The following is a 24,626-nucleotide window of genomic DNA, read 5'->3' on the forward strand; positions in this document are numbered from 1 at the left end:
CTGGAACGCCATCAATAACTGTTCAAAACTTTTGTCACTTAGAGATCCACTTGGATGACAAAAGTAGTGGCATTTCCTCTCTCTCTCTCTGTCACACACAGACACACTCAGGCTCTAAATATCTCTTGTGCACTCAGTTGCATTTCTCTCATACATTCTTTGTTCCTGCCACATCTCAGGTATGGAATCTTCAAATATTCATGAACTTCTGGAATTATTGATGCAGAGCGTGAGTGTTTCCCGTGGGAGGGCTTTTGTGTTTTACGGGTTTCATTTAAACAGCCTGTTTTTCCGGTCGGTATGAAATGCCAGAGAGTGTGAAAATGTGCATTAGACTAAGTATGTGTGTGTTTGTCCACTGAGAAACAAGGTCTCATAAGTGCTTGCCAGACACAGTTTATGAGATTCCATCTGCAGTCATTTCAGCAGAATTAAACCACTACGAACAGGCAACTAAAGGAAAACCCATGTCCATTGTTACTTAGGGTTTCTCAACCAATGAGAGTAAAGAGATATGGAGAAGAGACAAACAAGTCATGCAAACAGGAGGTGATCAAGAGTTTTTGATTTATGGAGTCAACTTACATGAGCATATAATGATTTTTACCAGAGACTATTTATATAGAGACATGCCACTTCCTCAATCCTTAATACAACTATATAGGGAAAACCCGTAACGCCAAAGATGGCGGTTGTCTGCACATGTCCCGCCCTCCCGCTGGAAAGCCAATCGTCTGCTTTTAACAGTCTAGCCGGGAAACATTTAAGCCTATCGTCTGGTTCCACTGACGCATGCGCACAGTTGAGGTTTGGAACAGCGGAAAATACGTTAGTTTGAAAAGGCGGCAGATTTGATATGCTGTGTATGTGTGAGTTGTGTAAAAATCAGACATCCCAAGTCTCCCGGAAGTTTCGGGAGTCTCCCGCAGATTGATAGCGAATCTCCCGGAAACTAGAGCGAGCGAGCAAGAGCGAGCACATACTGTGCTTCAAACTGTGTAGCACGCGCACGAGAGAGAGGGAGAGAACCCTTGCACATGCGTAGTAAAAGCATAACCTGTGGGGGAAAAGGCGTTTTAAACCTTATTTTGGGGCAAAAGTCATCAAACTTTTTCAGCGATTTTTATCATATTTTACTGCTGTTTCTATACATGCAGTTTTTATGTCCCGGTGACCAGTGAAAGTGCAGTTCTGACTCTCTGCCCATTCATTTAGATAGGAGCCTGTGGTCTTGTTAGTCCGAAATAGCTGCCCGGAGGCGTTGCCAAGATGGCGGCCGAGTGGCATGACTTGCCTAAAAGGACTTTGTTTTTATTCAACACAACACTGAATAAGATCCATTCATAATTCATCTCTCACTGCACTAAACCAAAACACTGTATAAACACAAACTCAAATGTCACTGTGTGCTGAACCTGAACACTGTTTGAAAACTAAACTAACATAGGTTCATGTAATGGTGCTTTTCCACTGCACGGCACGGCTCGGCTCGGCTTGCTTTTCCACTGCAGTTAGTACCGCGTCAAAGTGGGTGGGATTATAGACTGTTCGTTATAGAGCATCACAGTCCCGCCCACAGCCCGAGAGAGCTTTGGTGCCGGAAGTACATTTCCCATTCATTTCTCCCATTGACGTTTTGGAAAATCCGTATCTAAAGAGTTTTAGAGCATGTCTGAGGATAACCAAAAAAAAAATCCAAAAAAAGTCAAAGGTACAAGACTGTGTACATATTTTCATTTCCGAGCGAAGGAACCACTCATCCCATAAACCACCGCAACTCACTGAAGTCGACTGAAGCCACAACCGCGAAAGAGCATTTTGAGCGACTTCCAAATCTAACGACGGCCACGTGAACTTTTTCCTCCAGTGAATTTTATATAGTGAATGTGCAGGGAAACTCCTTTTCCTCGATTTACTGAAGCTTATATGTAAAACGCATTTGCAGCTGCACAGCTAACACAATGAGCATCTGGCTCGCTCATAGGCTGTGCTGCGGCAACTGCACATCCAATGGCGCGGGCGCCTCTGACGTGCGACCAATGAACTACCCCTACGTCATTACACGATCTTCAGTCTTCACGGACCTTCGCGGGGTTCAACCCATGGTTTAACCCGGTTTAACCAGACAGTTACACGACTTCCACCAATCAGATGCATCACTGTGGGATTGTGGGATTGTTCAGGATTGTGGGTAATGAAGTACTTATCCAGGACATCCAGGACATCGCGAATAAAAGGCATTTATCTTAAAACAAGGTTAGTGCCCCATGAACTTTTGGCGTTTATATGAGCATATACAATCGCTTAGTACAGCTGTAGCTGGTTTTAAGTCTACCATGTATGGTTACGTTTTTATGGCTTATACCCCAACTGTCAATGGAGAAATTGTATTGAATTCTTACTTCCCGCACCGACTGTGGGCGGGACTGTAATGCTCTATAGTTGCGCCGCCTATTGCCGTGACATCATCCACTCCTCAGCTACCAACGAGAGGAACGTCTACACCTCATTTACTGACCACGATTCAGCCATTGCTTTTTTCAAGTTTCAAGTCATTTAAAGCAAGTCGTTTAAAAAAGTCGTGTGAACAAATGATACTGCGGTGGCTGTTGCTGCTAGCTGGTTTGGTGTTTCGCAAATCCAGTGGCGCTGGTAGTGACGATTCTCTCTGACCAATCAGTGATCTGCAGTGTTTATACGTCACATTGGTACGGCATGCTTGGAACCTCAACCAAAGTGGTACTATTTAAGCGAGCCATACCAAGCCGTACCATGCTGTGGAAAAGCGCCAAAGTGAGCCGTACCGAGCCATACCGAACATTACCATGCAGTGAAAAAATCGTCATAAGTTCCCTCATAATGCTAATAGCTCCTGATTAGTTCCTGTATGCATTAACCGTAGTGACTAACTGTATTAAACCTAAACCCAGTCTGCTAACATAAACATCACTGTGCTGAACATAAATTCATTCTGAATGCTAACATAAATGCCACTGTACTGAATCTAACACATTTTGTATGATAAACATCACTGCACTGAGCCTAAACATCATCTGAACACTAACATAAACATCACTGCACTGAGCCTAAACATCATCTGAACACTAACGTAAACATCACTGCACTGAGCCTAAACATCATCTGAACACTAACGTAAACATCACTGCACTGAGCCTAAACATCATCTAAACACTAACGTAAACATCACTGCACTGAGCCTAAACATCATCTGAACACTAACATAAACATCACTGCACTGAGCCTAAACATCATCTGAACACTAACATAAACATCACTGCACTGAGCCTAAACATCATCTGAACACTAACGTAAACATCACTGCACTGAGCCTAAACATCATCTAAACACTAACGTAAACATCACTGCACTGAGCCTAAACATCATCTGAACAATAACGTAAACATCATTGCACTGAGCCTAAACATCATCTGAACACTAACGTAAACATCACTGCACTGAGCCTAAACATCATCTGAACACTAACATAAACATCACTGCACTGAGCCTAAACATCATCTGAACACTAACGTAAACATCACTGCACTGAGCCTAAACATCATCTGAACACTAACGTAAACATCACTGCACTGAGCCTAAACATCATCTGAACACTAACGTAAACATCACTGCACTGAGCCTAAACATCATCTGAACACTAACATAAACATCACTGCACTGAGCCTAAACATCATCTGAACACTAACGTAAACATCACTGCACTGAGCCTAAACATCATCTGAACACTAACAAAAACATCACTGCACTGAGCCTAAACATCATCTGAACACTAACGTAAACATCACTGCACTGAGCCTAAACATCATCTGAAGCCTAAACATCATCTGAACACTAACGTAAACATTACTGCACTGAGCCTAAACATCATCTGAACACTAACGTAAACATCACTGCACTGAGCCTAAACATCATCTGAACACTAACGTAAACATCACTGCACTGAGCCTAAACATCATCTGAACACTAACGTAAACATCATTGCACTGAGCCTAAACATCATCTGAACACTAACGTAAACATCACTGCACTGAGCCTAAACATCATCTGAACACTAACATAAACATCACTGCACTGAGCCTAAACATCATCTGAACACTAACGTAAACATCACTGCACTGAGCCTAAACATCATCTGAACACTAACATAAACATCACTGCACTGAGCCTAAACATCATCTGAACACTAACGTAAACATCACTGCACTGAGCCTAAACATCATCTGAACACTAACGTAAACATCACTGCACTGAGCCTAAACATCATCTGGAGCCTAAACATCATCTGAACACTAACGTAAACATTACTGCACTGAGCCTAAACATCATCTGAACACTAACGTAAACATCACTGCACTGAGCCTAAACATCATCTGAACACTAACGTAAACATCACTGCACTGAGCCTAAACATCATCTGAACACTAACGTAAACATCACTGCACTGAGCCTAAACATCATCTGAACACTAACATAAACATCACTGCACTGAGCCTAAACATCATCTGAACACTAACGTAAACATCACTGCACTGAGCCTAAACATCATCTGAACACTAACGTAAACATCACTGCACTGAGCCTAAACATCATCTGGAGCCTAAACATCATCTGAACACTAACGTAAACATTACTGCACTGAGCCTAAACATCATCTGAACACTAACGTAAACATCACTGCACTGAGCCTAAACATCATCTGAACACTAACGTAAACATCACTGCACTGAGCCTAAACATCATCTGAACACTAACATAAACATCACTGCACTGAGCCTAAACATCATCTGAACACTAACGTAAACATCACTGCACTGAGCCTAAACATCATCTGAACACTAACATAAACATCACTGCACTGAGCCTAAACATCATCTAAACACTAACGTAAACATCACTGCACTGAGCCTAAACATCATCTGAACACTAACATAAACATCACTGCACTGAGCCTAAACATCATCTGAACACTAACGTAAACATCACTGCACTGAGCCTAAACATCATCTGAACACTAACGTAAACATCACTGCACTGAGCCTAAACATCATCTGGAGCCTAAACATCATCTGAACACTAACGTAAACATTACTGCACTGAGCCTAAACATCATCTGAACACTAACGTAAACATCACTGCACTGAGCCTAAACATCATCTGAACACTAACGTAAACATCACTGCACTGAGCCTAAACATCATCTGAACACTAACATAAACATCACTGCACTGAGCCTAAACATCATCTGAACACTAACGTAAACATCACTGCACTGAGCCTAAACATCATCTGAACACTAACATAAACATCACTGCACTGAGCCTAAACATCATCTAAACACTAACGTAAACATCACTGCACTGAGCCTAAACATCATCTAAACACTAACGTAAACATCACTGCACTGAGCCTAAACATCATCTGAACACTAACATAAACATCACTGCACTGAGCCTAAACATCATCTAAACACTAACGTAAACATCACTGCACTGAGCCTAAACATCATCTGAACACTAACGTAAACATCACTGCACTGAGCCTAAACATCATCTAAACACTAACGTAAACATCACTGCACTGAGCCTAAACATCATCTGAACACTAACGTAAACATCACTGCACTGAGCCTAAACATCATCTGAACACTAACGTAAACATCACTGCACTGAGCCTAAACATCATCTAAACACTAACGTAAACATCACTGCACTGAGCCTAAACATCATCTAAACACTAACGTAAACATCACTGCACTGAGCCTAAACATCATCTGAACACTAACGTAAACATCACTGCACTGAGCCTAAACATCATCTGAACACTAACATAAACATCACTGCACTGAGCCTAAACATCATCTAAACACTAACGTAAACATCATTGCACTGAGCCTAAACATCATCTGAACACTAACGTAAACATCATTGCACTGAGCCTAAACATCATCTGAACACTAACGTAAACATCACTGCACTGAGCCTAAACATCATCTGAACACTAACGTAAACATCATTGCACTGACCCTAAACATCATCTGAACACTAACGTAAACATCACTGCACTGAGCCTAAACATCATCTGAACACTAACGTAAACATCATTGCACTGAGCCTAAACATCATCTGAACACTAACGTAAACATCATTGCACTGAGCCTAAACATCATCTAAACACTAACGTAAACATCACTGCACTGAGCCTAAACATCATCTAAACACTAACGTAAACATCATTGCACTGAGCCTAAACATCATCTAAACACTAACGTAAACATCACTGCACTGAGCCTAAACATCATCTGAACACTAACGTAAACATCACTGCACTGAGCCTAAACATCATCTGAACACTAACGTAAACATCACTGCACTGAGCCTAAACATCATCTGAACACTAACGTAAACATCACTGCACTGAGCCTAAACATCATCTAAACACTAACGTAAACATCACTGCACTGAGCCTAAACATCATCTAAACACTAACGTAAACATCACTGCACTGAGCCTAAACATCATCTGAACACTAACGTAAACATCACTGCACTAAGCCTAAACATCATCTGAACACTAACATAAACATCACTGCACTGAGCCTAAACATCATCTGAACACTAACATAAACATCACTGCACTGAGCCTAAACATCATCTAAACACTAACGTAAACATCACTGCACTGAGCCTAAACATCATCTGAACACTAACATAAACATCACTGCACTGAGCCTAAACATCATCTGAACACTAACATAAACATCACTGCACTGAGCCTAAACATCATCTAAACACTAACGTAAACATCACTGCACTAAGCCTAAACATCATCTGAACACTAACATAAACATCACTGCACTGAGCCTAAACATCATCTGAACACTAACATAAACATCACTGCACTGAGCCTAAACATCATCTGAACACTAACATAAACATCACTGCACTGAGCCTAAACATCATCTGAACACTAACATAAACATCACTGCACTGAGCCTAAACATCATCTGAACACTAACATAAACATCACTGCACTGAGCCTAAACATCATCTGAACACTAACATAAACATCACTGCACTGAGCCTAAACATCATCTGAACACTAACATAAACATCACTGCACTGAGCCTAAACATCATCTGAACACTAACGTAAACATCACTGCACTGAGCCTAAACATCATCTGAACACTAACGTAAACATCACTGCACTGAGCCTAAACATCATCTGAACACTAACGTAAACATCACTGCACTGAGCCTAAACATCATCTGAAGCCTAAACATCATCTGAACACTAACGTAAATGTCACTGCACTGAGCCTAAACATCATCTGAACACTAACATAAACATCACTGCACTGAGCCTAAACATCATCTGAACACTAACGTAAACATCACTGCACTGAGCCTAAACATCATCTGAACACTAACGTAAACATCACTGCACTGAGCCTAAACATCATCTGAACACTAACGTAAACATCACTGCACTGAGCCTAAACATCATCTGAACACTAACGTAAACATCACTGCACTGAGCCTAAACATCATCTGAAGCCTAAACATCATCTGAACACTAACGTAAATGTCACTGCACTGAGCCTAAACATCATCTGAACACTAACGTAAACATCACTGCACTGAGCCTAAACATCATCTGAACACTAACGTAAACATCACTGCACTGAGCCTAAACATCATCTAAACACTAACGTAAACATCATTGCACTGAGCCTAAACATCATCTGAACACTAACGTAAACATCACTGCACTGAGCCTAAACATCATCTAAACACTAACGTAAACATCACTGCACTGAGCCTAAACATCATCTAAACACTAACGTAAACATCACTGCACTGAGCCTAAACATCATCTAAACACTAACGTAAACATCACTGCACTGAGCCTAAACATCATCTGAACACTAACGTAAACATCACTGCACTGAGCCTAAACATCATCTAAACACTAACGTAAACATCACTGCACTGAGCCTAAACATCATCTGAACACTAACGTAAACATCACTGCACTGAGCCTAAACATCATCTGAACACTAACGTAAACATCACTGCACTGAGCCTAAACATCATCTGAACACTAACGTAAACATCACTGCACTGAGCCTAAACATCATCTAAACACTAACGTAAACATCACTGCACTGAGCCTAAACATCATCTGAACACTAACGTAAACATCACTGCACTGAGCCTAAACTTTCTGAATGCTAATGTCACTTCAGTTAACTTAAACAGTTAAAACACTTAAACACTGCTAACCTAATATAACCATCACTGCAGTAAGCAAGCTCAAACCTAAACCTCACCCTCACTTCCTTCGATGTTTAGAAACTGAACACTTGACCTTTTAATAATATCCAGCACATTTTCACTGTCAAAAACCTTCCTCAAAATCATTGGTAACAACTTGCATCTATCTCTTTTTAAAAATAACAGTAGTAATACTAAACAATTGCATTTGCAGTTGGGATTTAGTGAATAATTAAAGATCTAAATGAGGCAGTGATATATTGAACACATACGCACTGAGCACTGTGAATGTGTAAGTGAGAATGAATTCCTCATAACAAACAAGGACACCAATACCACTGTACCTATTTGTGTCCGCAATTCCCTCTCCTCTATCCACCCACCCCCCCACCCGTCCTGCATGATCTGACTTTTACATGCAGGGCATATAAAACAGTATTGATTTAGCTCTCTTTCTCTGCTCCTTTCTTCCTGTTCTTCTCTCTATTTGACACAAGAATTGCTGTGATATTGCCATCTCTCTTCACTCTCACCCTCTGGATTATTCCTTCCATCTTTTGTTCAGTGTGCACAAAGACTATTGACAGCCAATGTCCGCCCACTCTTCAACATAGAGCCTTGAGTCACAGATCCTGCTGTTCTCTACATGGCTGTGAGCTGTGCTCTGTCAACTCGACCTTCAGCATGCACAGTGCTCTAGTGAAAGAGGCCTGTCATTTCTCTGCTGTAAATGTGTTCTCTGAAGTTATTATTGCTTTACTTGTTTTACCTGTGAAGTTGCTGGGAGTGACGTATTTAATTTATGCGCCACTAGCATCACCAAACGAATGTGTAAATATAATGACAATGTTTTAGTAACTTAGTTTTCTCTGCATGTTAAGCTTGAATATAAGAAAGTATTTTGGGGAGGCACAATACATCTGTGCTATACCAATAAATCTGATATTATAGCGATTTATAAAATAGATTATTGGTATTAGATATTTTATTGTGCATGCTTATTTTCCCTATTTTACATTTAGATTGCCTTTGCTGTCATCTAACACTCGCGTAGATCTTTAAAAACCATATTTACTTTCTTATTATATGTCCACGGTGTTCATCAGTGCATGTTACGGTAAATTGACCACTTTTTAACTTATAAATAACTTTCTCCACTCTGAAATGATATAACCAAGGCTGCACAAAAAATATGAACTAATAATTTCATAGCCTAATGGACTGGCTAATGTTTTCACGATCCAATCAAATCCCAGTAGATGAAATGAAGTCCTTTGCAAGTATTATTTTCCTTCAGATTCGTATCACATTATGGATGTGCTAAAGATGCCATTGTGTTGCCTTTAAAACACACACATACACACTTTAAAACACACACACACGTCAGTTTATGCATGCGCATAAATGCATAGAAATGATAGATGGGCAAATTCTGATACACCATTTCAAGACACTGACTACCGCAGCCACATACACATTTTCTATTAGCTATAATCAGCATGTTATTCCTCTTTTCTCTGCACACACACACGCAGCACGCCACAGTCTCATAATCACTTTAATTGGAGGCAACAGAAAGGAGGTAATTTGGCAGCGAGCGGAAGAGGAGAGAAAAAACATAAAAAGAACAGGATTGAAGAGCTGTGTTTACTGAGCGACTGATGACTGGCTTTTGGCTGCTGTGTTTTGTTGATGTGTTTTCAGTATTGTCTCTGGGGTCGAATAGAGGTTAATTCTGTCATTTAAAAGCAAGGATCAACCTTTAGCACACGTGTGTGTGTGTGTGTGTGTGTGTGCGCGCGCGTGTGTGTATGAACTGCCATTTTACTGCAGGTGGTTTGACATGCACATTTTTTTTTTCAGTATACTGTCCCTAAAATTTGCATCTTGCTGCAATTATTGAATTTAAATGCGAATCTAAATACAGCATTTAAAATATGATGTATTTAGCATAACCTTGTTCATTCTTTTCAATTGTCGTCCTTTCCTCATCCTCTTGAAAGAAATGAACGGGTTTAACCTGAGTGCTTCTGTGCCCTCTGGTGCATTTTTCTATTCAGAATAGCCGTGCTGTACAGTGCAGATGTAAGTGCTTAAATTATATGCGTGTCTACACCATTATGTATAGCACTTCCCCTTCCAAATACATGTGGCCACAACATGGACACACACACATGGGAGGATGGTGCATTAAATGTGTTCATTTGAACAGTGAGCTGTAGCATAACATCACATCCTACTCTTCTTGGACTGATAGTCATGCTGCAGGAGGACTACCTGCTGTTTGGGCTTGACGGGGAGGGCTTTTGCTCACTGGACTCGCCTCCATGCGGTAAGTTTTGACCAGGGCGTTTCTGGATCAGGTCCAGGTGGCTGGAGGTTTTACTTCTTGGTTTGTGCTGGAATGGGAAATGTGATTTTCATTCATAGAGGAACTTTAATGCAGACAGCGGCTTTATTCTCTCTGTCTGCTGTGCAGATTAGATTGTGCCGTGTTTGGATTGCGAGACAAAGAATAGAAAAGCTTTTGTCTTTCTTAATTGTTTGCACACATCATTAGCAGGCATGAGATAAATGTTGTGCTCTATGGCATTTTTCTCATTTGTGTGTGTGGATGGATGCGCGTGTGTGCATTGCATGCGTGTGTGTCCTGGTAAACCCTACGTTATGGGGACAAATTGTCCCCACAAAGATGGCATATTTCGAAAATCCTTGTCCTTGTTGGGAACATTTTTGGTCCTCGTGAGGAAAATTAAGTGATGCTTTTTGAAAATGTAAAAATGCAGAATGTTTTCTGTGTTGGGTTGAGTTTGTACAGTATATAAAACCATTATGTCTATGGAAAGTCTCCAAAAAACCATGAAAACACAACATGTGTGCGTGCGTGCATGCGTGCGTGCCGTGCGTGTGTGTGTACATTCCGGCATCAATCTGTGTTGATTTTGATCTTGATGAAGGTCAAACATTAGCTGGTTTAACTCACTCCCAAGCATTAAAGTGTTCTTTAGTTTGGATACATCCATATTTGGTTTGTCCCTCTTTTGCTTAATGACAGCAGCACTCAAGGGACATGTTCTCAGCATAATTTGAGATGATCCAAGGAGCACTTTGAGCTTCAGTGGAATAAAAGCATCTGAACGTCTGTACAAAGAGTCACATGATCAATGTCCCTAATTTACCACTAATTTACTTTTTTTGGGGTTAGGGACCTAGAAATAGTGCAGAATCTAAAATATTCCTTTCTCATTTTATGTCACAATGTTTCATTGTTTTAAATGTTTCTGTTCTTTTTAAATCCTCCATGGTTTTAAAACACAAAAAGATCTTCAAATTTTCAGTGTGGTCTCAGTCTTTTGAACTCAACTGTGTATGTGCTAATGATTTATTAATAAAATCAATCTGAAGAAGCTATAGCATATAACTCCAAAACCTGAACTCCTCTGTAAATGGTACAAATGATGTTGAATCTGATGTGCTTCAAAAGCATCGACACCCATTTATTATATGAATGAGAACTTTAGGAGGAAATTAAATCTGTGCAACAGTGATCTGGAAGAATGATGGAATGAACGTGACAGTGAGGAGAGATGGAGTAGCTTTCGCACTACAGGCGCTCTGGATGATGTCTTTTGAAGCCGGCACTTTCCTCTTTCATATTATGCTCTGTGGCCTTTGACAGCACAGGCCAATTAGAGCAGCACATCAGACGAGCATGCCAGAGCCAAAATACCATGGGAAACCATGAAGCAATCCTGCTTCTTATTAAGTTAGATAATTCATAGAGCTGCAGTCTTTGCATAGGTAAAAGTGGTTTCTTTCATAGATCTGCTTACAATGAGATTTATATTATATAGCTGGCGAAGCAAACACTGTAAGCTTTAAAATAAAAATGTATGGTGAACTTTTGGTGCCACTTTTTAGGTGCCACGTTTTGTGAAGCAGGCAATTGACTTGACACCAGTGGCATATTGTAAATGCATTCATGATGCATTTAAAATAACCTAGCATTGTTGGAGGCCCTGTCGGATCCCATGATTTGAAGTGTTTTAAGCTAACTTCTGAATCTGAATGGTGTTATATTCCTCTCATGTGCTCTGCGGTCTATCCAGACTGTGAGGAATGAGTCACACGCAGCATTCGGTGACAGGAAACAGACTGGTCATGACTTTCAGAGAGCATTAGTGAGCACAGGAGGACTTAGCTAATGTTCCTCCACCTAAAATCACTTCCTGGGGACTTGTATGAATGGAGAGAAACTAATAAGGATTGTCGTGAGCTAATCTATATATAATAAAAACTTTATATTAAATAAAGAATCCTGAAAAAAAAAATCCACAAAAATGAATATTTAAGTATCTTAAGTGTCATGTGACAAGACTGAAGTTATGGCTTCTGAATGCAGTTGTTTTAAATTGTAATATTTCACAATATTACTGTTTTTACTGTATTTTGATTAAATAAATGCAGCCTTGGTGAGCATAAAAGTTCATTCTAAAACATAAAAAAATCTTACCGTCCACAAACCTTTGAATGGTAGTGTAAATAATATTGTTTTATTATAATATAATATAATAATTTAAAAGTAGCATTCTGTACAAATTGTTTCCTGCATAACAGTTTACAGAGACTCCTGCATCATTATTTGAATACACTTTATGTAGTCATTTTATTATGTTTAATTTTTTTTATTATAATCTATTTCAGCACCTAAATCCAAATCTGCCTTCAAACAGCACAGCATTATTTTTTATTTTATTTAATTTTTTGCTGTGGCTTGTTGCTTTAGTCTGTCAGTCTGACGGTCTCTTGTCTAAGTGGGTGGTTCTTGGCCAGAATAATTTAGACCAGATCATCTGCCAATCTGATATTTCTTCCCTTCTATCCTTCTCTAACTCACTCCTTATGTGATTTGTGTGTGTATACTGTGTTACGATTGCCTATTGCTATTGTTGTTGATTGTTTATCTTAAATATATCAGAAAACAAACCTAGTCTTTTTCATCAAATCAAACTGAAGCTATACATTGCTAATGTCAGATCAATGGTTTCAAGGTCACAAAAGATTCATCAACTTTCTATGAACTCTTTGGCTCTTTTCAACATAATGACTCACGACGCTTACTAAACTCTTCGGAATCTATCTATAGCAGTTTGTGCGCCGTTCTCTGTGAACGACAGCTGGGGAAAATTAACAAGCACTCGAAAATCAAAAGACCCCATCCATCTTTCTCCTCATTCGTGTTTTTTCCCTTCCTCTTTTCCGCTCCTCTGCCATTCTCCGGCTGAGTGACAGATTGAAAAGATGCAGAGATTACTTATTCTTTGTCCCAAAAGTGAACAAAAAACAAAGCAAAGGAGGAGAGGGAAAATGAAAGGAGTGATATTTGGTTTAGATGAGAAGAGAGAGGGGAGGAGGGAGAAGAAGGCAGAAGTATGTGAGATAGAGATAAGCACAATAGAGACAGAGTCTCTGGATGGAGTCTTTCTCAATATAAAGATACCACCTACTCGAAAAGAGAGAGCGAGAGATGGAGAAAAAGTGAGTGGAAGAGTACAACCTGGAAAAGAAAGAATCGATCAGATACATGTTGCATTTTATTTGAACAAATCCCAGCCTTAAATCACTTCCACTGCTGTGATCAAACAAAAGCAACATCTTTTTTTTCTCTTACAGTGAACATGAAAACATCTGATATTGAATTCACCCAGACATTTCTTTGAGTAATAAAGCCTAATCCATTTTTAAACACTTTTTTTTTGATGTTCACTTATAATTTTGCATCTCAAGTCTCCAAAGGAATCACAATTTACTTTAAAATGACTCATTTTTCAACTCTCTCAATCATGCTGTTTGCAATACACTCATAAAAACAAAGGTTCTATAGGGAGTTTTCACAGTGATGCCATTGAACAACTCCTTTTTGCAGCTTAATTTTGATAAACGGTAGGGAAGCTTTGGGTTCTTTTCTGTACGAGCACATCAATCTGTTTTATTTCAAAAGAGCCAGCAAAATCCAGATTTTTCCTCCCTGCTTAAAAAAAAGTGCTTTAAAGCGCTTAAGGAAAGAGAACAAAAGATGCTACGAGTTGAAGGGCAAGTGAAGGACGGCGCTTGAGAAAGATTGCTCTCTTCCTGTCCCACAGAGAGTGCAATCATTTCGATCTTTACATGATCACAAATGCGTACTGTGACTCTCCTATCTGAATCTCCATTACTTTTATTATTCATGCATCCCTCTAACAGATTCCCATTTTCACCTTATCCTAGTCCTAGTGCATGCCAGACAGAATGCTTGTCATCACCATATTAGTGTGTTATTAACCCCTTGGATAAGAAAACTTTGATGTTTGCATTGTGTATACAAAATGCCTCAAACATTTGTTAATCTTCAAGATCTGTGTTTGTGCAGATCTTAAATGCTGTTGAAAGAACTGCTATTTACATTGAGAGGTACACTGGCGCTGTCCATGGTACTAGACTAGCCTGCTGAAAATAATGCTGACTCTTCTGTTACCATAAAGGCTATTATGCATTGTTGCTGTCTACAATGGCACAGATTGTGTTGGATGCAGTGATGCCATTCTTAGAGCATGTGTTTAATGTAAGTCTTACAGTATTGGTGTTGATGATGAGCGCTGCATTGCTTCTGTTTAACATTGTGCAGTCATGCGGTCTCACTGCTGCCTCATTCCCTTCATCTCTTTTAGACATTTACATTTTGGCATCAATGTTAAAGCTTCAGCGTGTTGGAAGAGGTCAGTGTTGGTCTCAGCTGACTGAGGCTTTCTAATAATTGACTGTTGAGGTAAACGTCCATTTTAATGCTTGTGTTCCTTTACTTCCAAAATCATTCAGAATAAGTCACTTCTCTTGTGGGTTTGTGTAAATTTGTTGTTGATGCGTTAAATGTAAAAAAAATAATAATAATCAACCAAATTTTGTAATACAATCGAATTAATAAAATAATCAAATAGTCAATTAAATGTATTCATTCAAGTGTACATTTGTTTAGATTTATTTTCCTATAAACAAATTTAGTTTGATTACAAAAATTATTGGACATTTATATAATAAATTATATATTATATATAATATAATGTCTGTGTATGTATATGTGTATGTATATATATATATATATATAATATTAAAATATATAACATTAAATGACAGTTTAATATATTCATAGATAGATGACAAGTATTGTCATTATTATATGAAATATAAATATATACTAAATATAATTAATTATAAATCATATTAAAATTATAATAATATTTTTATACCGTGACAAGCCATAATTTCACTTATAAATTTCAGAGATTTTTTAATCCGCTTATTCATTATGAATGTCCTGTAGTGTGACAAAGTTTTTAAAAATACAAATTATTATTCTATATATGAAGTCAATAAAAAGTACAAATTATTTGTAAATAAAGTAAATAAAAACAATTATTAAAATAATACAGTTTTCAGGTAAGGGTCAAGTTAGTCTGTGACCATTATAAATAAACATTTTATATAAATATAAAAATCTGAAAACAGCAGAAGACTATAGTAGGCCTTCATTTAGGAGGTGTTTGTGTATGTATCATGTGTGCTTGCCACAGTGAGGCGCTGTGTGTTTCCACAGAACTCCTCCTCCTTTCCACACACCCTTTCTCTCCCTGTCCCTTTCTCCTCTTTCTCTTTCCTCCCTCTTTCCTCTGATGAGGATCTCTCATCTCTTCCACTCCATGATCAGCGGGTCTAATCGAATCATCATGGCCACGCTACCATCCCCACTTCTTCGCCTCTTTCTCCACTCTTCATGCTCTCTCTCTTTTACTCCGTCCAGCCCCTTCTTCCATTCTCCCTCTCTTGTTCTGAATCTGGGTCATCCACTAGCATGACGGACAGTCTCCCATTATCACCATCTTCACTTCTCCCCTAAAGCAAGAGAGGGAAAGCAGGTGAAAGATGGGTAAGGGATGAGAGAAAGTCACAGAGTGCCCTGTTTGTTTGAACGCACGCTCTGATTGGCTGCTCGTTGCGCTGGTGTCACATTCTGCCCTCTTCACATGTTCACGCAGCATCCTCACATCAGTGTAACACTCTAATGCACGCTCATGCACACGCACACACACACACACACAGACTCATGAGTGCTGCTGGACACCGTTGGAATAATGGATTCTTTACACTGGATTCCTTCAGCATGTCCTCTTCCAAAGCTAATGGACTAACTATCATCCTTGTCGGTTCAAATGAGTAAGTGACAGAGCAGTCTTCCTTAAAGATGCCTGTTTCTTACACGCTTTTCTCTATGTGTGTGTGTGTGTGTGTGTGTGTGTGTGTGTGTGTGTGTGTGTTTAGAGATGTGTTCTGTTATGTCAAACTTACAAGCATGTGGTCAAGCTCTTAGTAATGCATTTGCATATAAGCTTGTATATGTATTTATGATTTTTTTCATCCTCTCTTCTTTCCATCAATCGCTTATCTATCAGTGTCACTCATTCTCAATCGTTTCTGACTCTCGGTTTGGCTAGCAATCATTTCTCAACTTATATTGTTATCTATTTATTAATTTATTGTGCTGTCTGACTCTCTTACACCTTTTCATCATTATTATTTCTCAGGTTTAACATTTTTCTGTATATAATTAACATTTATAATATATTGGGTTAGGATTAGGATTTGTTTTAGGGTTACTTGCTTGACACTGTAAAATAAAATTTTATTTATTATTATAAATAATTTTTTATTTATTATTATAAATAATTTATTATTATACTATTATTTCTCTAATGTTTTATTACTCTGTGTAAATATGATTAATATTATATATATATATATATACTGTATATATTATCATTATAACTCCCTGAACTTTTCTGCAATGTAATTTTTTTGTTGCTAAGAAACCAAAGTAACTTTTAAATGAGCACAGTGTCTTTGGCAATGTGCAAGACGTGTTATATTTTAGACTGCTAATTATTTTGCTGCAATATAATGTTTTGTGGTGTTTGTATGAGTCTGTCTATCTGACACTATGAACAAGCTCGTGTGCTTTTGGTCCTTTGGTAATTCAGCTCAACTATTTTGAGCTTTATGTGTGTCAAGTGCAGCTCTCTGACAATGACAATTTACTGTTAGTGCCAAATTGCCACTATTATTTTTTCCAATGCTGGTGGTGTGAGACATTATGATTTCTTGTCACATTGTTGTGTGGCTCGAGTCTGTAGTCTTCAGACTAAAGAGGATGTGTCTTGTGATCACCAGATGGCCTTATATTTCAGAGAACACATAGACACATGTAATGCATATGGTTTTGTACACAAACATGCACACAGATTCTTAAATATAGAGCTGACATTTCCAACCTTAACCTTAAAAAACTGTAAAAATCAGTTTGAAAAAATCTCCAGTCCTGTTCATCATGCCGTCTGGATGTGTGTGTAAGAGTGCATGCTTGTGTTTTGATGTGTGTCTGATGCATTACATGATAGATTTCCATGTGTGACATTCTTTTTCTGTGCTGAATTTGTTATTCTTAGCATTCAGAGACACGTTGTGCTTGTTTGTGTGTGTGCGCAACTCGCCATAAATGTTTAATGTTAATACAACAAAATTCTTGGAAAAACATTTTAAAAAGGACGAGATATTACAGAACACATTCGGCCTATCTGTATCAGCCAAGACTACCCATAATGCACTGCCATGCAGATGCGCTCACAAAATGTCATTTTACGTTTGCTGATTTAATTCGTAATTGTTGTATGTGATGATAGCGCCTGGCAGCTGTAGATAATTACATGCTGTTTTTATGCTGCATATTATTTTCTAAAATTCCATTCCCATTTGCTCTGGCATGAATTGCAGAGCTATACTGGCTGTCTTCTGAAAGCCCGTTTTACCCTTAATAGTCTCATAGGTGTTTATCTATGGTGTGTAGGCCTATAACTTACTGAGATGCATACAGAGATATGCTCACACACACACCATTATATTATATATCAGCAAGCGTATGTAGACCTGTTTAGATGTTAAACCCACCCACACACATCTTAGAAAGCCTGCTGGACAGTCATCTGTATGGTCAGTCAACTGCAGTGTTATGGAATCTTTTTTTAGGTGCTGCTATTTATTTTAGTCACTGCCACAGCCGTGTTTTCTTATATTTTCCTTATGTGCTGCTCTATGGTAAAATTTCTGAAAAGCTCCACTGTTGTCCACAGAAAAGCCTTGCCATGTGTAGCCCTAAATTATTCAGCACTGTTTTGGATCTAGACGTCTGGGCTGACTGGGAGTCAGTGGCGGTTCTAGAGGGGGGGCCAGGGGGGCCCGTGCCCCTGTGACAAAAAGCTTGGCCCCCCTTGTGGCCCCCCTAAATGTGGAGTTTGAAATAATTTTTACAAAACTGTTTTTTGCTATCGTTGTATGCGTATTATTTTTTATTTTTCTATCTTTGTGGATTTGCATTTTCACGTGACAATTCGCATCACATTCGCGGGAATCGCGGCAGAATAACGCCTGTCTCCTGCACGCGAGAGAGGAGAGAAGAAGAAAGTTGGTAAATGTCAGTTCAGTTGTAAGTTCATTCTTTATGTGCGTATGGGGTGTGCGATGTGTATTGTCTATTATGATATTGTAATCGTTGTTTTAACTATGTAGCCTACGAGGCACTTTGAGCTGACATAGCATTTGTCTATCGTCCTTTCACTGCTGTGTGCAGTTCATATAGGCTATGTCCCCAAATTAGTTTTTGTCTTATATTTATATCATATTATGTTCTTATATTAGAATATCACATCAGCAAGAGTGCCGTTTTCCCGTGCACAATTGCAACTGTGATATTTATGTTATACAACAGTTAAATTAACAATAAGTTAACATTGGGAGTTACTTTTTAGATACAATATTGTTTGTTTTCCCTTTATTTCGCCGACTAGAATTTCATAATGAAACCGTAGCAGAGTCTCAATGCAACACAGCGATGATTTATTGACTGAAATCCGCGTTTTGAACGAATCACTTGTTCTTTCCCGAATAAATCAGCCGTTTGAACAAATCGTTTGAATGAATGAATCCCTCTTACAGGGACTTGCCGCCGCCTTCTGGCGGTTTTAGTTTCATATTTAAAGTATCCTTTAATTAAAACGTTAAAATTAGAAATAATTTCATATTTAAATATTGATTTTAAAAAAATCTCATAGCTTTATTTATGCAATTGTAAATGGAGTGTAAATATATTAATGCCACTTCTGTGTCACCTCTGCACTGCAAAGATGGATTTTGATTGAATTAATTAATTTGACTGGTAACAGTGGTACTGTATAATTATTGCATAATTAAGTATTATTGTATAAATAAGTATAATTACTGTATAATTTGAACGTTAGTATTTGACATAAAAGGTGATGCATAACTCTAAATAAGTTTAGAAAAAATGTCCATATATAGGTGAAAATGCCCCTGGAAATCAATTTAAGGTGGCAAATATTGCTATTTCTGTCACTGCTGTGACAGAAATAACCCTAACCCTAACCCTAACCCTGACCACTGCATAGAATATGAAAAATATTAATATCTTCGTGAGTCAGCTGTCAACAACAGGCCTAAACCAGCCATGGCACCAGCACAAAAACACAATCAGTAAAATATTATCTAATTATTAACAAAATGTTGAAAATATTGAAGTATATTTTTGTCAATATTGCACAGCCCTAATGTACGGTATTAATTTTGATTTCTTTAGGTCTTAAAAAGCCTTAAATTTGACTTTAAAAAGTGTGCAGGAACCCTGTAAACGGTTAGACATATCAAGTCAGTTATTTTCAGTAAATGAATTAATAAGCTTCTTGGTCCCCATTGCTTTTGCTCTATAGTTCTCAAAATGAAGAGAAAGAAGGACATCATGTCTATTACAGTTACTGTGACTAATACTGAATATGTAATGCAAATGTAAAAATATAATGGAAATGGAAATACATTGTTGAATGATTATAAACACGGTATTTTGCCTGTTAATGCCTGCAGGAGTGCAGAAAATGATATGACAACAATAAGGTCTAAATGTAACTGGCCCCTCTAACAGTACAACTGGCCCCAGCTTGGCCCCCCCAGTTGAAATGGGCTAGAACCGCCACTGCTGGGAGTCTTCGTGGTCTCACAGTGTTGTCTGGTGAGGTGTGAGCGTGTGTATCTCTGAGTCTGTTATCGGTCCCTGAGAGCTTGCCAAGGAAGGAAAACAACCATGAAAACACATTAGATTTTAGATATGCTGTATATCTCCCTCTTTCTATGTCCCTATTTCTTTCTCTCTCATGGAAACATTCCTTTTTCACATGTTTCTTCAACTATGGGGACTGAAAATAATGTTTGAATTTTTTTAAAAACTTTCCATCAAAATGTTATTTCCATCACAAGTAGATTTATGTATTGTGGAAATTACAGTTATTTAATTTTTTATTTTTTAAATATTTTTTTTTTGCATAAAATGGCTGATTAATTTATCTTGCTAAGGTAATTTCATAGCTAGCATTTTATGTATCTGTTCATACGTGATTATGTTATTCATGTCGCATGTCATATTTCATTCATTTCAAGCTTGATCTTTACACCATTGTCTCCTTTGTCAAGTCAAGTCACCTTCATTTATATAGCGCTTTTAACAATATAGATTGTTTCAAGGCAGCTTTACAGTGAGCAAATACACATTTGATACCAATTTATTTGTGGCAAATTTGTTGATTGTTGTAGACATAATCCCAAATTGAGAGAAAGTATAATAATTCTATAATAAATTAAATTAAAACTAAACTTTTTATACATTTTAGATATGATCTCACTTTAGATCAGATGTTCATAGTAAAATAAGTTGTATAATTTTTTTGTTGTTTGTTTAAATTTGTATTCATTATTTTATTGTTTTTATCATTTCATTCTAGATTTGCATAATTTAAGTTCAGTCTGGGACAAAAAAAAGGCATTTGATAAAGTTTTTTTCTTTTATTTATACGGGACCCTGTATAGAGCAAACAAGAAGCAGAGGGGGGACTGGGTCGGAAAGGGCCATGAGCTGAACTCGGGTCACCCAATGCATTGAAGACTCTGTTAGTTTGAATATAAATCAAGCCCTTGGACATAAAAAGTGCCTTAGTTGAAGAAACCCAATGTTTCGTCAGATTTCCAGAGAAATACCCACACTCACTCTTTTAAAGTTCAGTGCATCAGTGCTGTGTGTTTGTGAGTGGTAATTAAATGGCTGTTAGTTTGGTCTCACACTGTTTTAGCCATGCACTAATTAAAGAATCATCTGTTAATTCTGCTGAAAGACTGCAGACCTCAGTGCTCAAAGAGCACACTGGCAGGATGCATATGAATTACAGAAAATTACATTAACTCTTGCCACCTCCGGGGTGTTTCACTTGATGTATATCACTTGATGAATATGCAAACAGAAAACAATTTTTTGATGAAAATCATGAGATTCTGTATCTAACCCTTAGAAACGCTCTGTGTGAGTGTTAGTTCCCTAAAGCAATATTCTCTTGTGGAACTATGAGGAAAAATATGAGTGGTGCTTACCAAAGATGGTTTGTCTCCACAACACAAACACATACAAGATTTTCTTCAAGTTCAACGTTTGAAAATCATTGCTCTTGTTCTTGCTGTCTCCAGCCCAATTAAAAATAAACACTTAATCAGTAGTTTCTCAAAGGACAACTTTTGAAGTCTCTCTTTCTCTTTTCTGTCTCTATACAGACAGAAAAACCTCTCTCACACAAACAGATATACAATATCTTATGTACAATGCACTTAAGAACAATAGTTCTTTTTTATATATATTTTTTTATTTGCATTATTGTACATATTTAACACACACACTACTAGTCAAAATATTATTTCAATTTAAATTGTCTGTTTTCTATTTTAATATATTTTAAGATCCAGTGAGGGCAATGAATTTTCAGCATCATTACTCCAGCCTTTAGTGTTACATGATCCTTCAGAAATCATTCGAATGTGCTGATTTTAATCTTAATTTTTCTAAACATTTGTGGAATATATAAATGTATAACGTTTACATATATATATATATATATATATACACTCACCTAAAGGATTATTAGGAACACCTGTTCAGTTTCTCATTAATGCAATTATCTAATCAACCAATCACATGGCAGTTGCTTCAATGCATTTAGGGGTGTGGTCCTGGTCAAGACAATCTCCTGAACTCCAAACTGAATGTCAGAATGGGAAAGAAAGGTGATTTAAGCAATTTTGAGCGTGGCATGGTTGTTGGTGCCAGACGGGCCGGTCTGAGTATTTCACAATCTGCTCAGTTACTGGGATTTTCACGTACAACCATTTCTAGGGTTTACAAAGAATGGTGTAAAAAGGGAAAAACATCCAGTATGCGGCAGTCCTGTGGGCGAAAATGCCTTGTTGATGCTAGAGGTCAGAGGAGAATGGGCAGACTGATTCAAGCTGATAGAAGAGCAACTTTGACTGAAATAACCACTCGTTACAACCGAGGTATGCAGCAAAGCATTTATGAAGCCACAACACGCACAACCTTGAGGCGGATGGGCTACAACAGCAGAAGACCCCACCGGGTACCACTCATCTCCACTACAAATAGGAAAAAGAGGCTACAATTTGCAAGAGCTCACCAACATTGGACAGTTGAAGACTGGAAAAATGTTGCCTGGTCTGATGAGTCTCGATTTCTGTTGAGACATTCAGATGGTAGAGTCAGAATTTGGCGTAAACAGAATGAGAACATGGATCCATCATGCCTTGTTACCACTGTGCAGGCTGGTGGTGGTGGTGTAATGGTGTGGGGGATGTTTTCTTGGCACACTTTAGGCCCCTTAGTGCCAATCGGGCATCGTTTAAATGCCACGGCCTACCTGAGCATTGTTTCTGACCATGTCCATCCCTTTATGTCCACCATGTACCCATCCTCTGATGGCTACTTCCAGCAGGATAATGCATCATGTCACAAAGCTCGAATCATTTCAAATTGGTTTCTTGAACATGACAATGAGTTCACTGTACTAAAATGCCCCCCACAGCCCACAGTCACCAGATCTCAACCCAATAGAGCATCTTTGGGACGTGGTGGAACGGGAGCTTCGTGCCCTGGATGTGCATCCCACAAATCTCCATCAACTGCAAGATGCTATCCTATCAATATGGGCCAACATTTCTAAAGAATGCTTTCAGCACCTTGTTGAATCAATGCCACGTAGAATTAAGGCAGTTCTGAAGGCGAAAGGGGGTCAAACACAGTATTAGTATGGTGTTCCTAATAATCCTTTAGGTGAGTGTATATATGTAACCCCTCCACCCGGGTCCTACTCGCCCCGCTCTGTGCGGGCCTCGAACCCGGGTCTCCGGCGTGAGAGTCAGGCGCTCTAACAAGGAGGCTAAAGACTGCAGCCTCTAGCATCTGTCGCTAGAGAGCCTTTTGAGATCAGAGGAGTGAGGTTTACTCGCACAGCAACTACTAGCTGGCCTCCGTTACACTCACCCCCCAAACCTCACTCCCATCCGGGTCACGGCACCAATGTAACCCCTCCACCCGGGTCCTACTCGCCCCGCTCTGTGCGGGCCTCGAACCCGGGTCTCCGGCGTGAGAGTCAGGCGCTCTAACAAGGAGGCTAAAGACTGCAGACTCTAGCATCTGTCGCTAGAGAGCCTTTTGAGATCAGAGGAGTGAGGTTTACTCGCACAGCAACTACTAGCTGGCCTCCGTTACATATATATAGGTCCTGACATCAGCTGACACCTGCATGCTTAAAAGTGCCAAAAAAATAATTTAGCCACCTAATATTCCTTTAATATATCCCATTTTCATTTTTGTGATAGTCCTAGAGGAAATTAACCCCCCCAAAAAAAATCATTAACCAATTTACTGAAACCTCTTTAGCTGCAAATATGGTTCCCTAACCAACCTGATTTCTATTCAGTTTTTTTCTAATTACAAACCTTTCAGAAATATTTCAAAGTGGTAATCTTTTGAGAGCAGTCAAGTGTGGGGAAAAAAATTAGAGTATTCTTTTCAAGGTCATGCTGCACAGAATCAGTCACTCATTGCTGTATGCGTGTTTGGGCCTTTTAGCTAAAGCAGTTCTCATACTTTTCACATATTATATGTTTGCATTGGGGGTCTGGTGTGTGCTTGTTTGAGTGTGTTTGCTCTCCATGCTGAGAAATGTTTACCGCAGAATAAAGTGAGTTTGGTACGGTGGTGATGGAAAGAGAAATGATTGCTTTAAGCAGAGGAGGAAAAAATCTGCCACTGTTAGTGACATCCAAACGCT

General features: G+C 38.6%; 1 protein-coding gene across 8 annotated transcripts in view; it reads left to right on the forward strand.

Annotated features, from left to right (window-relative positions):
* The window catches only part of srcin1a (SRC kinase signaling inhibitor 1a), a 120,675-nt gene that overhangs the window by 17,603 nt on the left and 78,446 nt on the right, over positions 1 to 24,626 (forward strand). For 3 of the 8 annotated variants that reach the window (XM_056240988.1, XM_056240994.1, XM_056240999.1), the window contains exon 1: positions 16,436 to 16,560. The exons of the other annotated variants lie outside the window; for them this stretch is intronic. Coding sequence is in view for 2 of the 3 variants with exons in the window: in XM_056240994.1 (XP_056096969.1) it covers positions 16,557 to 16,560 (4 nt within the window). In the remaining variant the exon portion in view is untranslated. Of the gene's footprint in view, positions 1 to 16,435; positions 16,561 to 24,626 lie in introns of those variants that run through there. 8 annotated transcript variants of the gene reach the window in all.

The sequence above is a fragment of the Rhinichthys klamathensis genome, unplaced genomic scaffold (assembly GCF_029890125.1).
Source record: "Rhinichthys klamathensis goyatoka isolate OS25496 unplaced genomic scaffold, OSU_Roscu_1.1 h1tg000626l_1, whole genome shotgun sequence".
Classification (NCBI taxonomy): domain Eukaryota; kingdom Metazoa; phylum Chordata; class Actinopteri; order Cypriniformes; family Leuciscidae; genus Rhinichthys; species Rhinichthys klamathensis.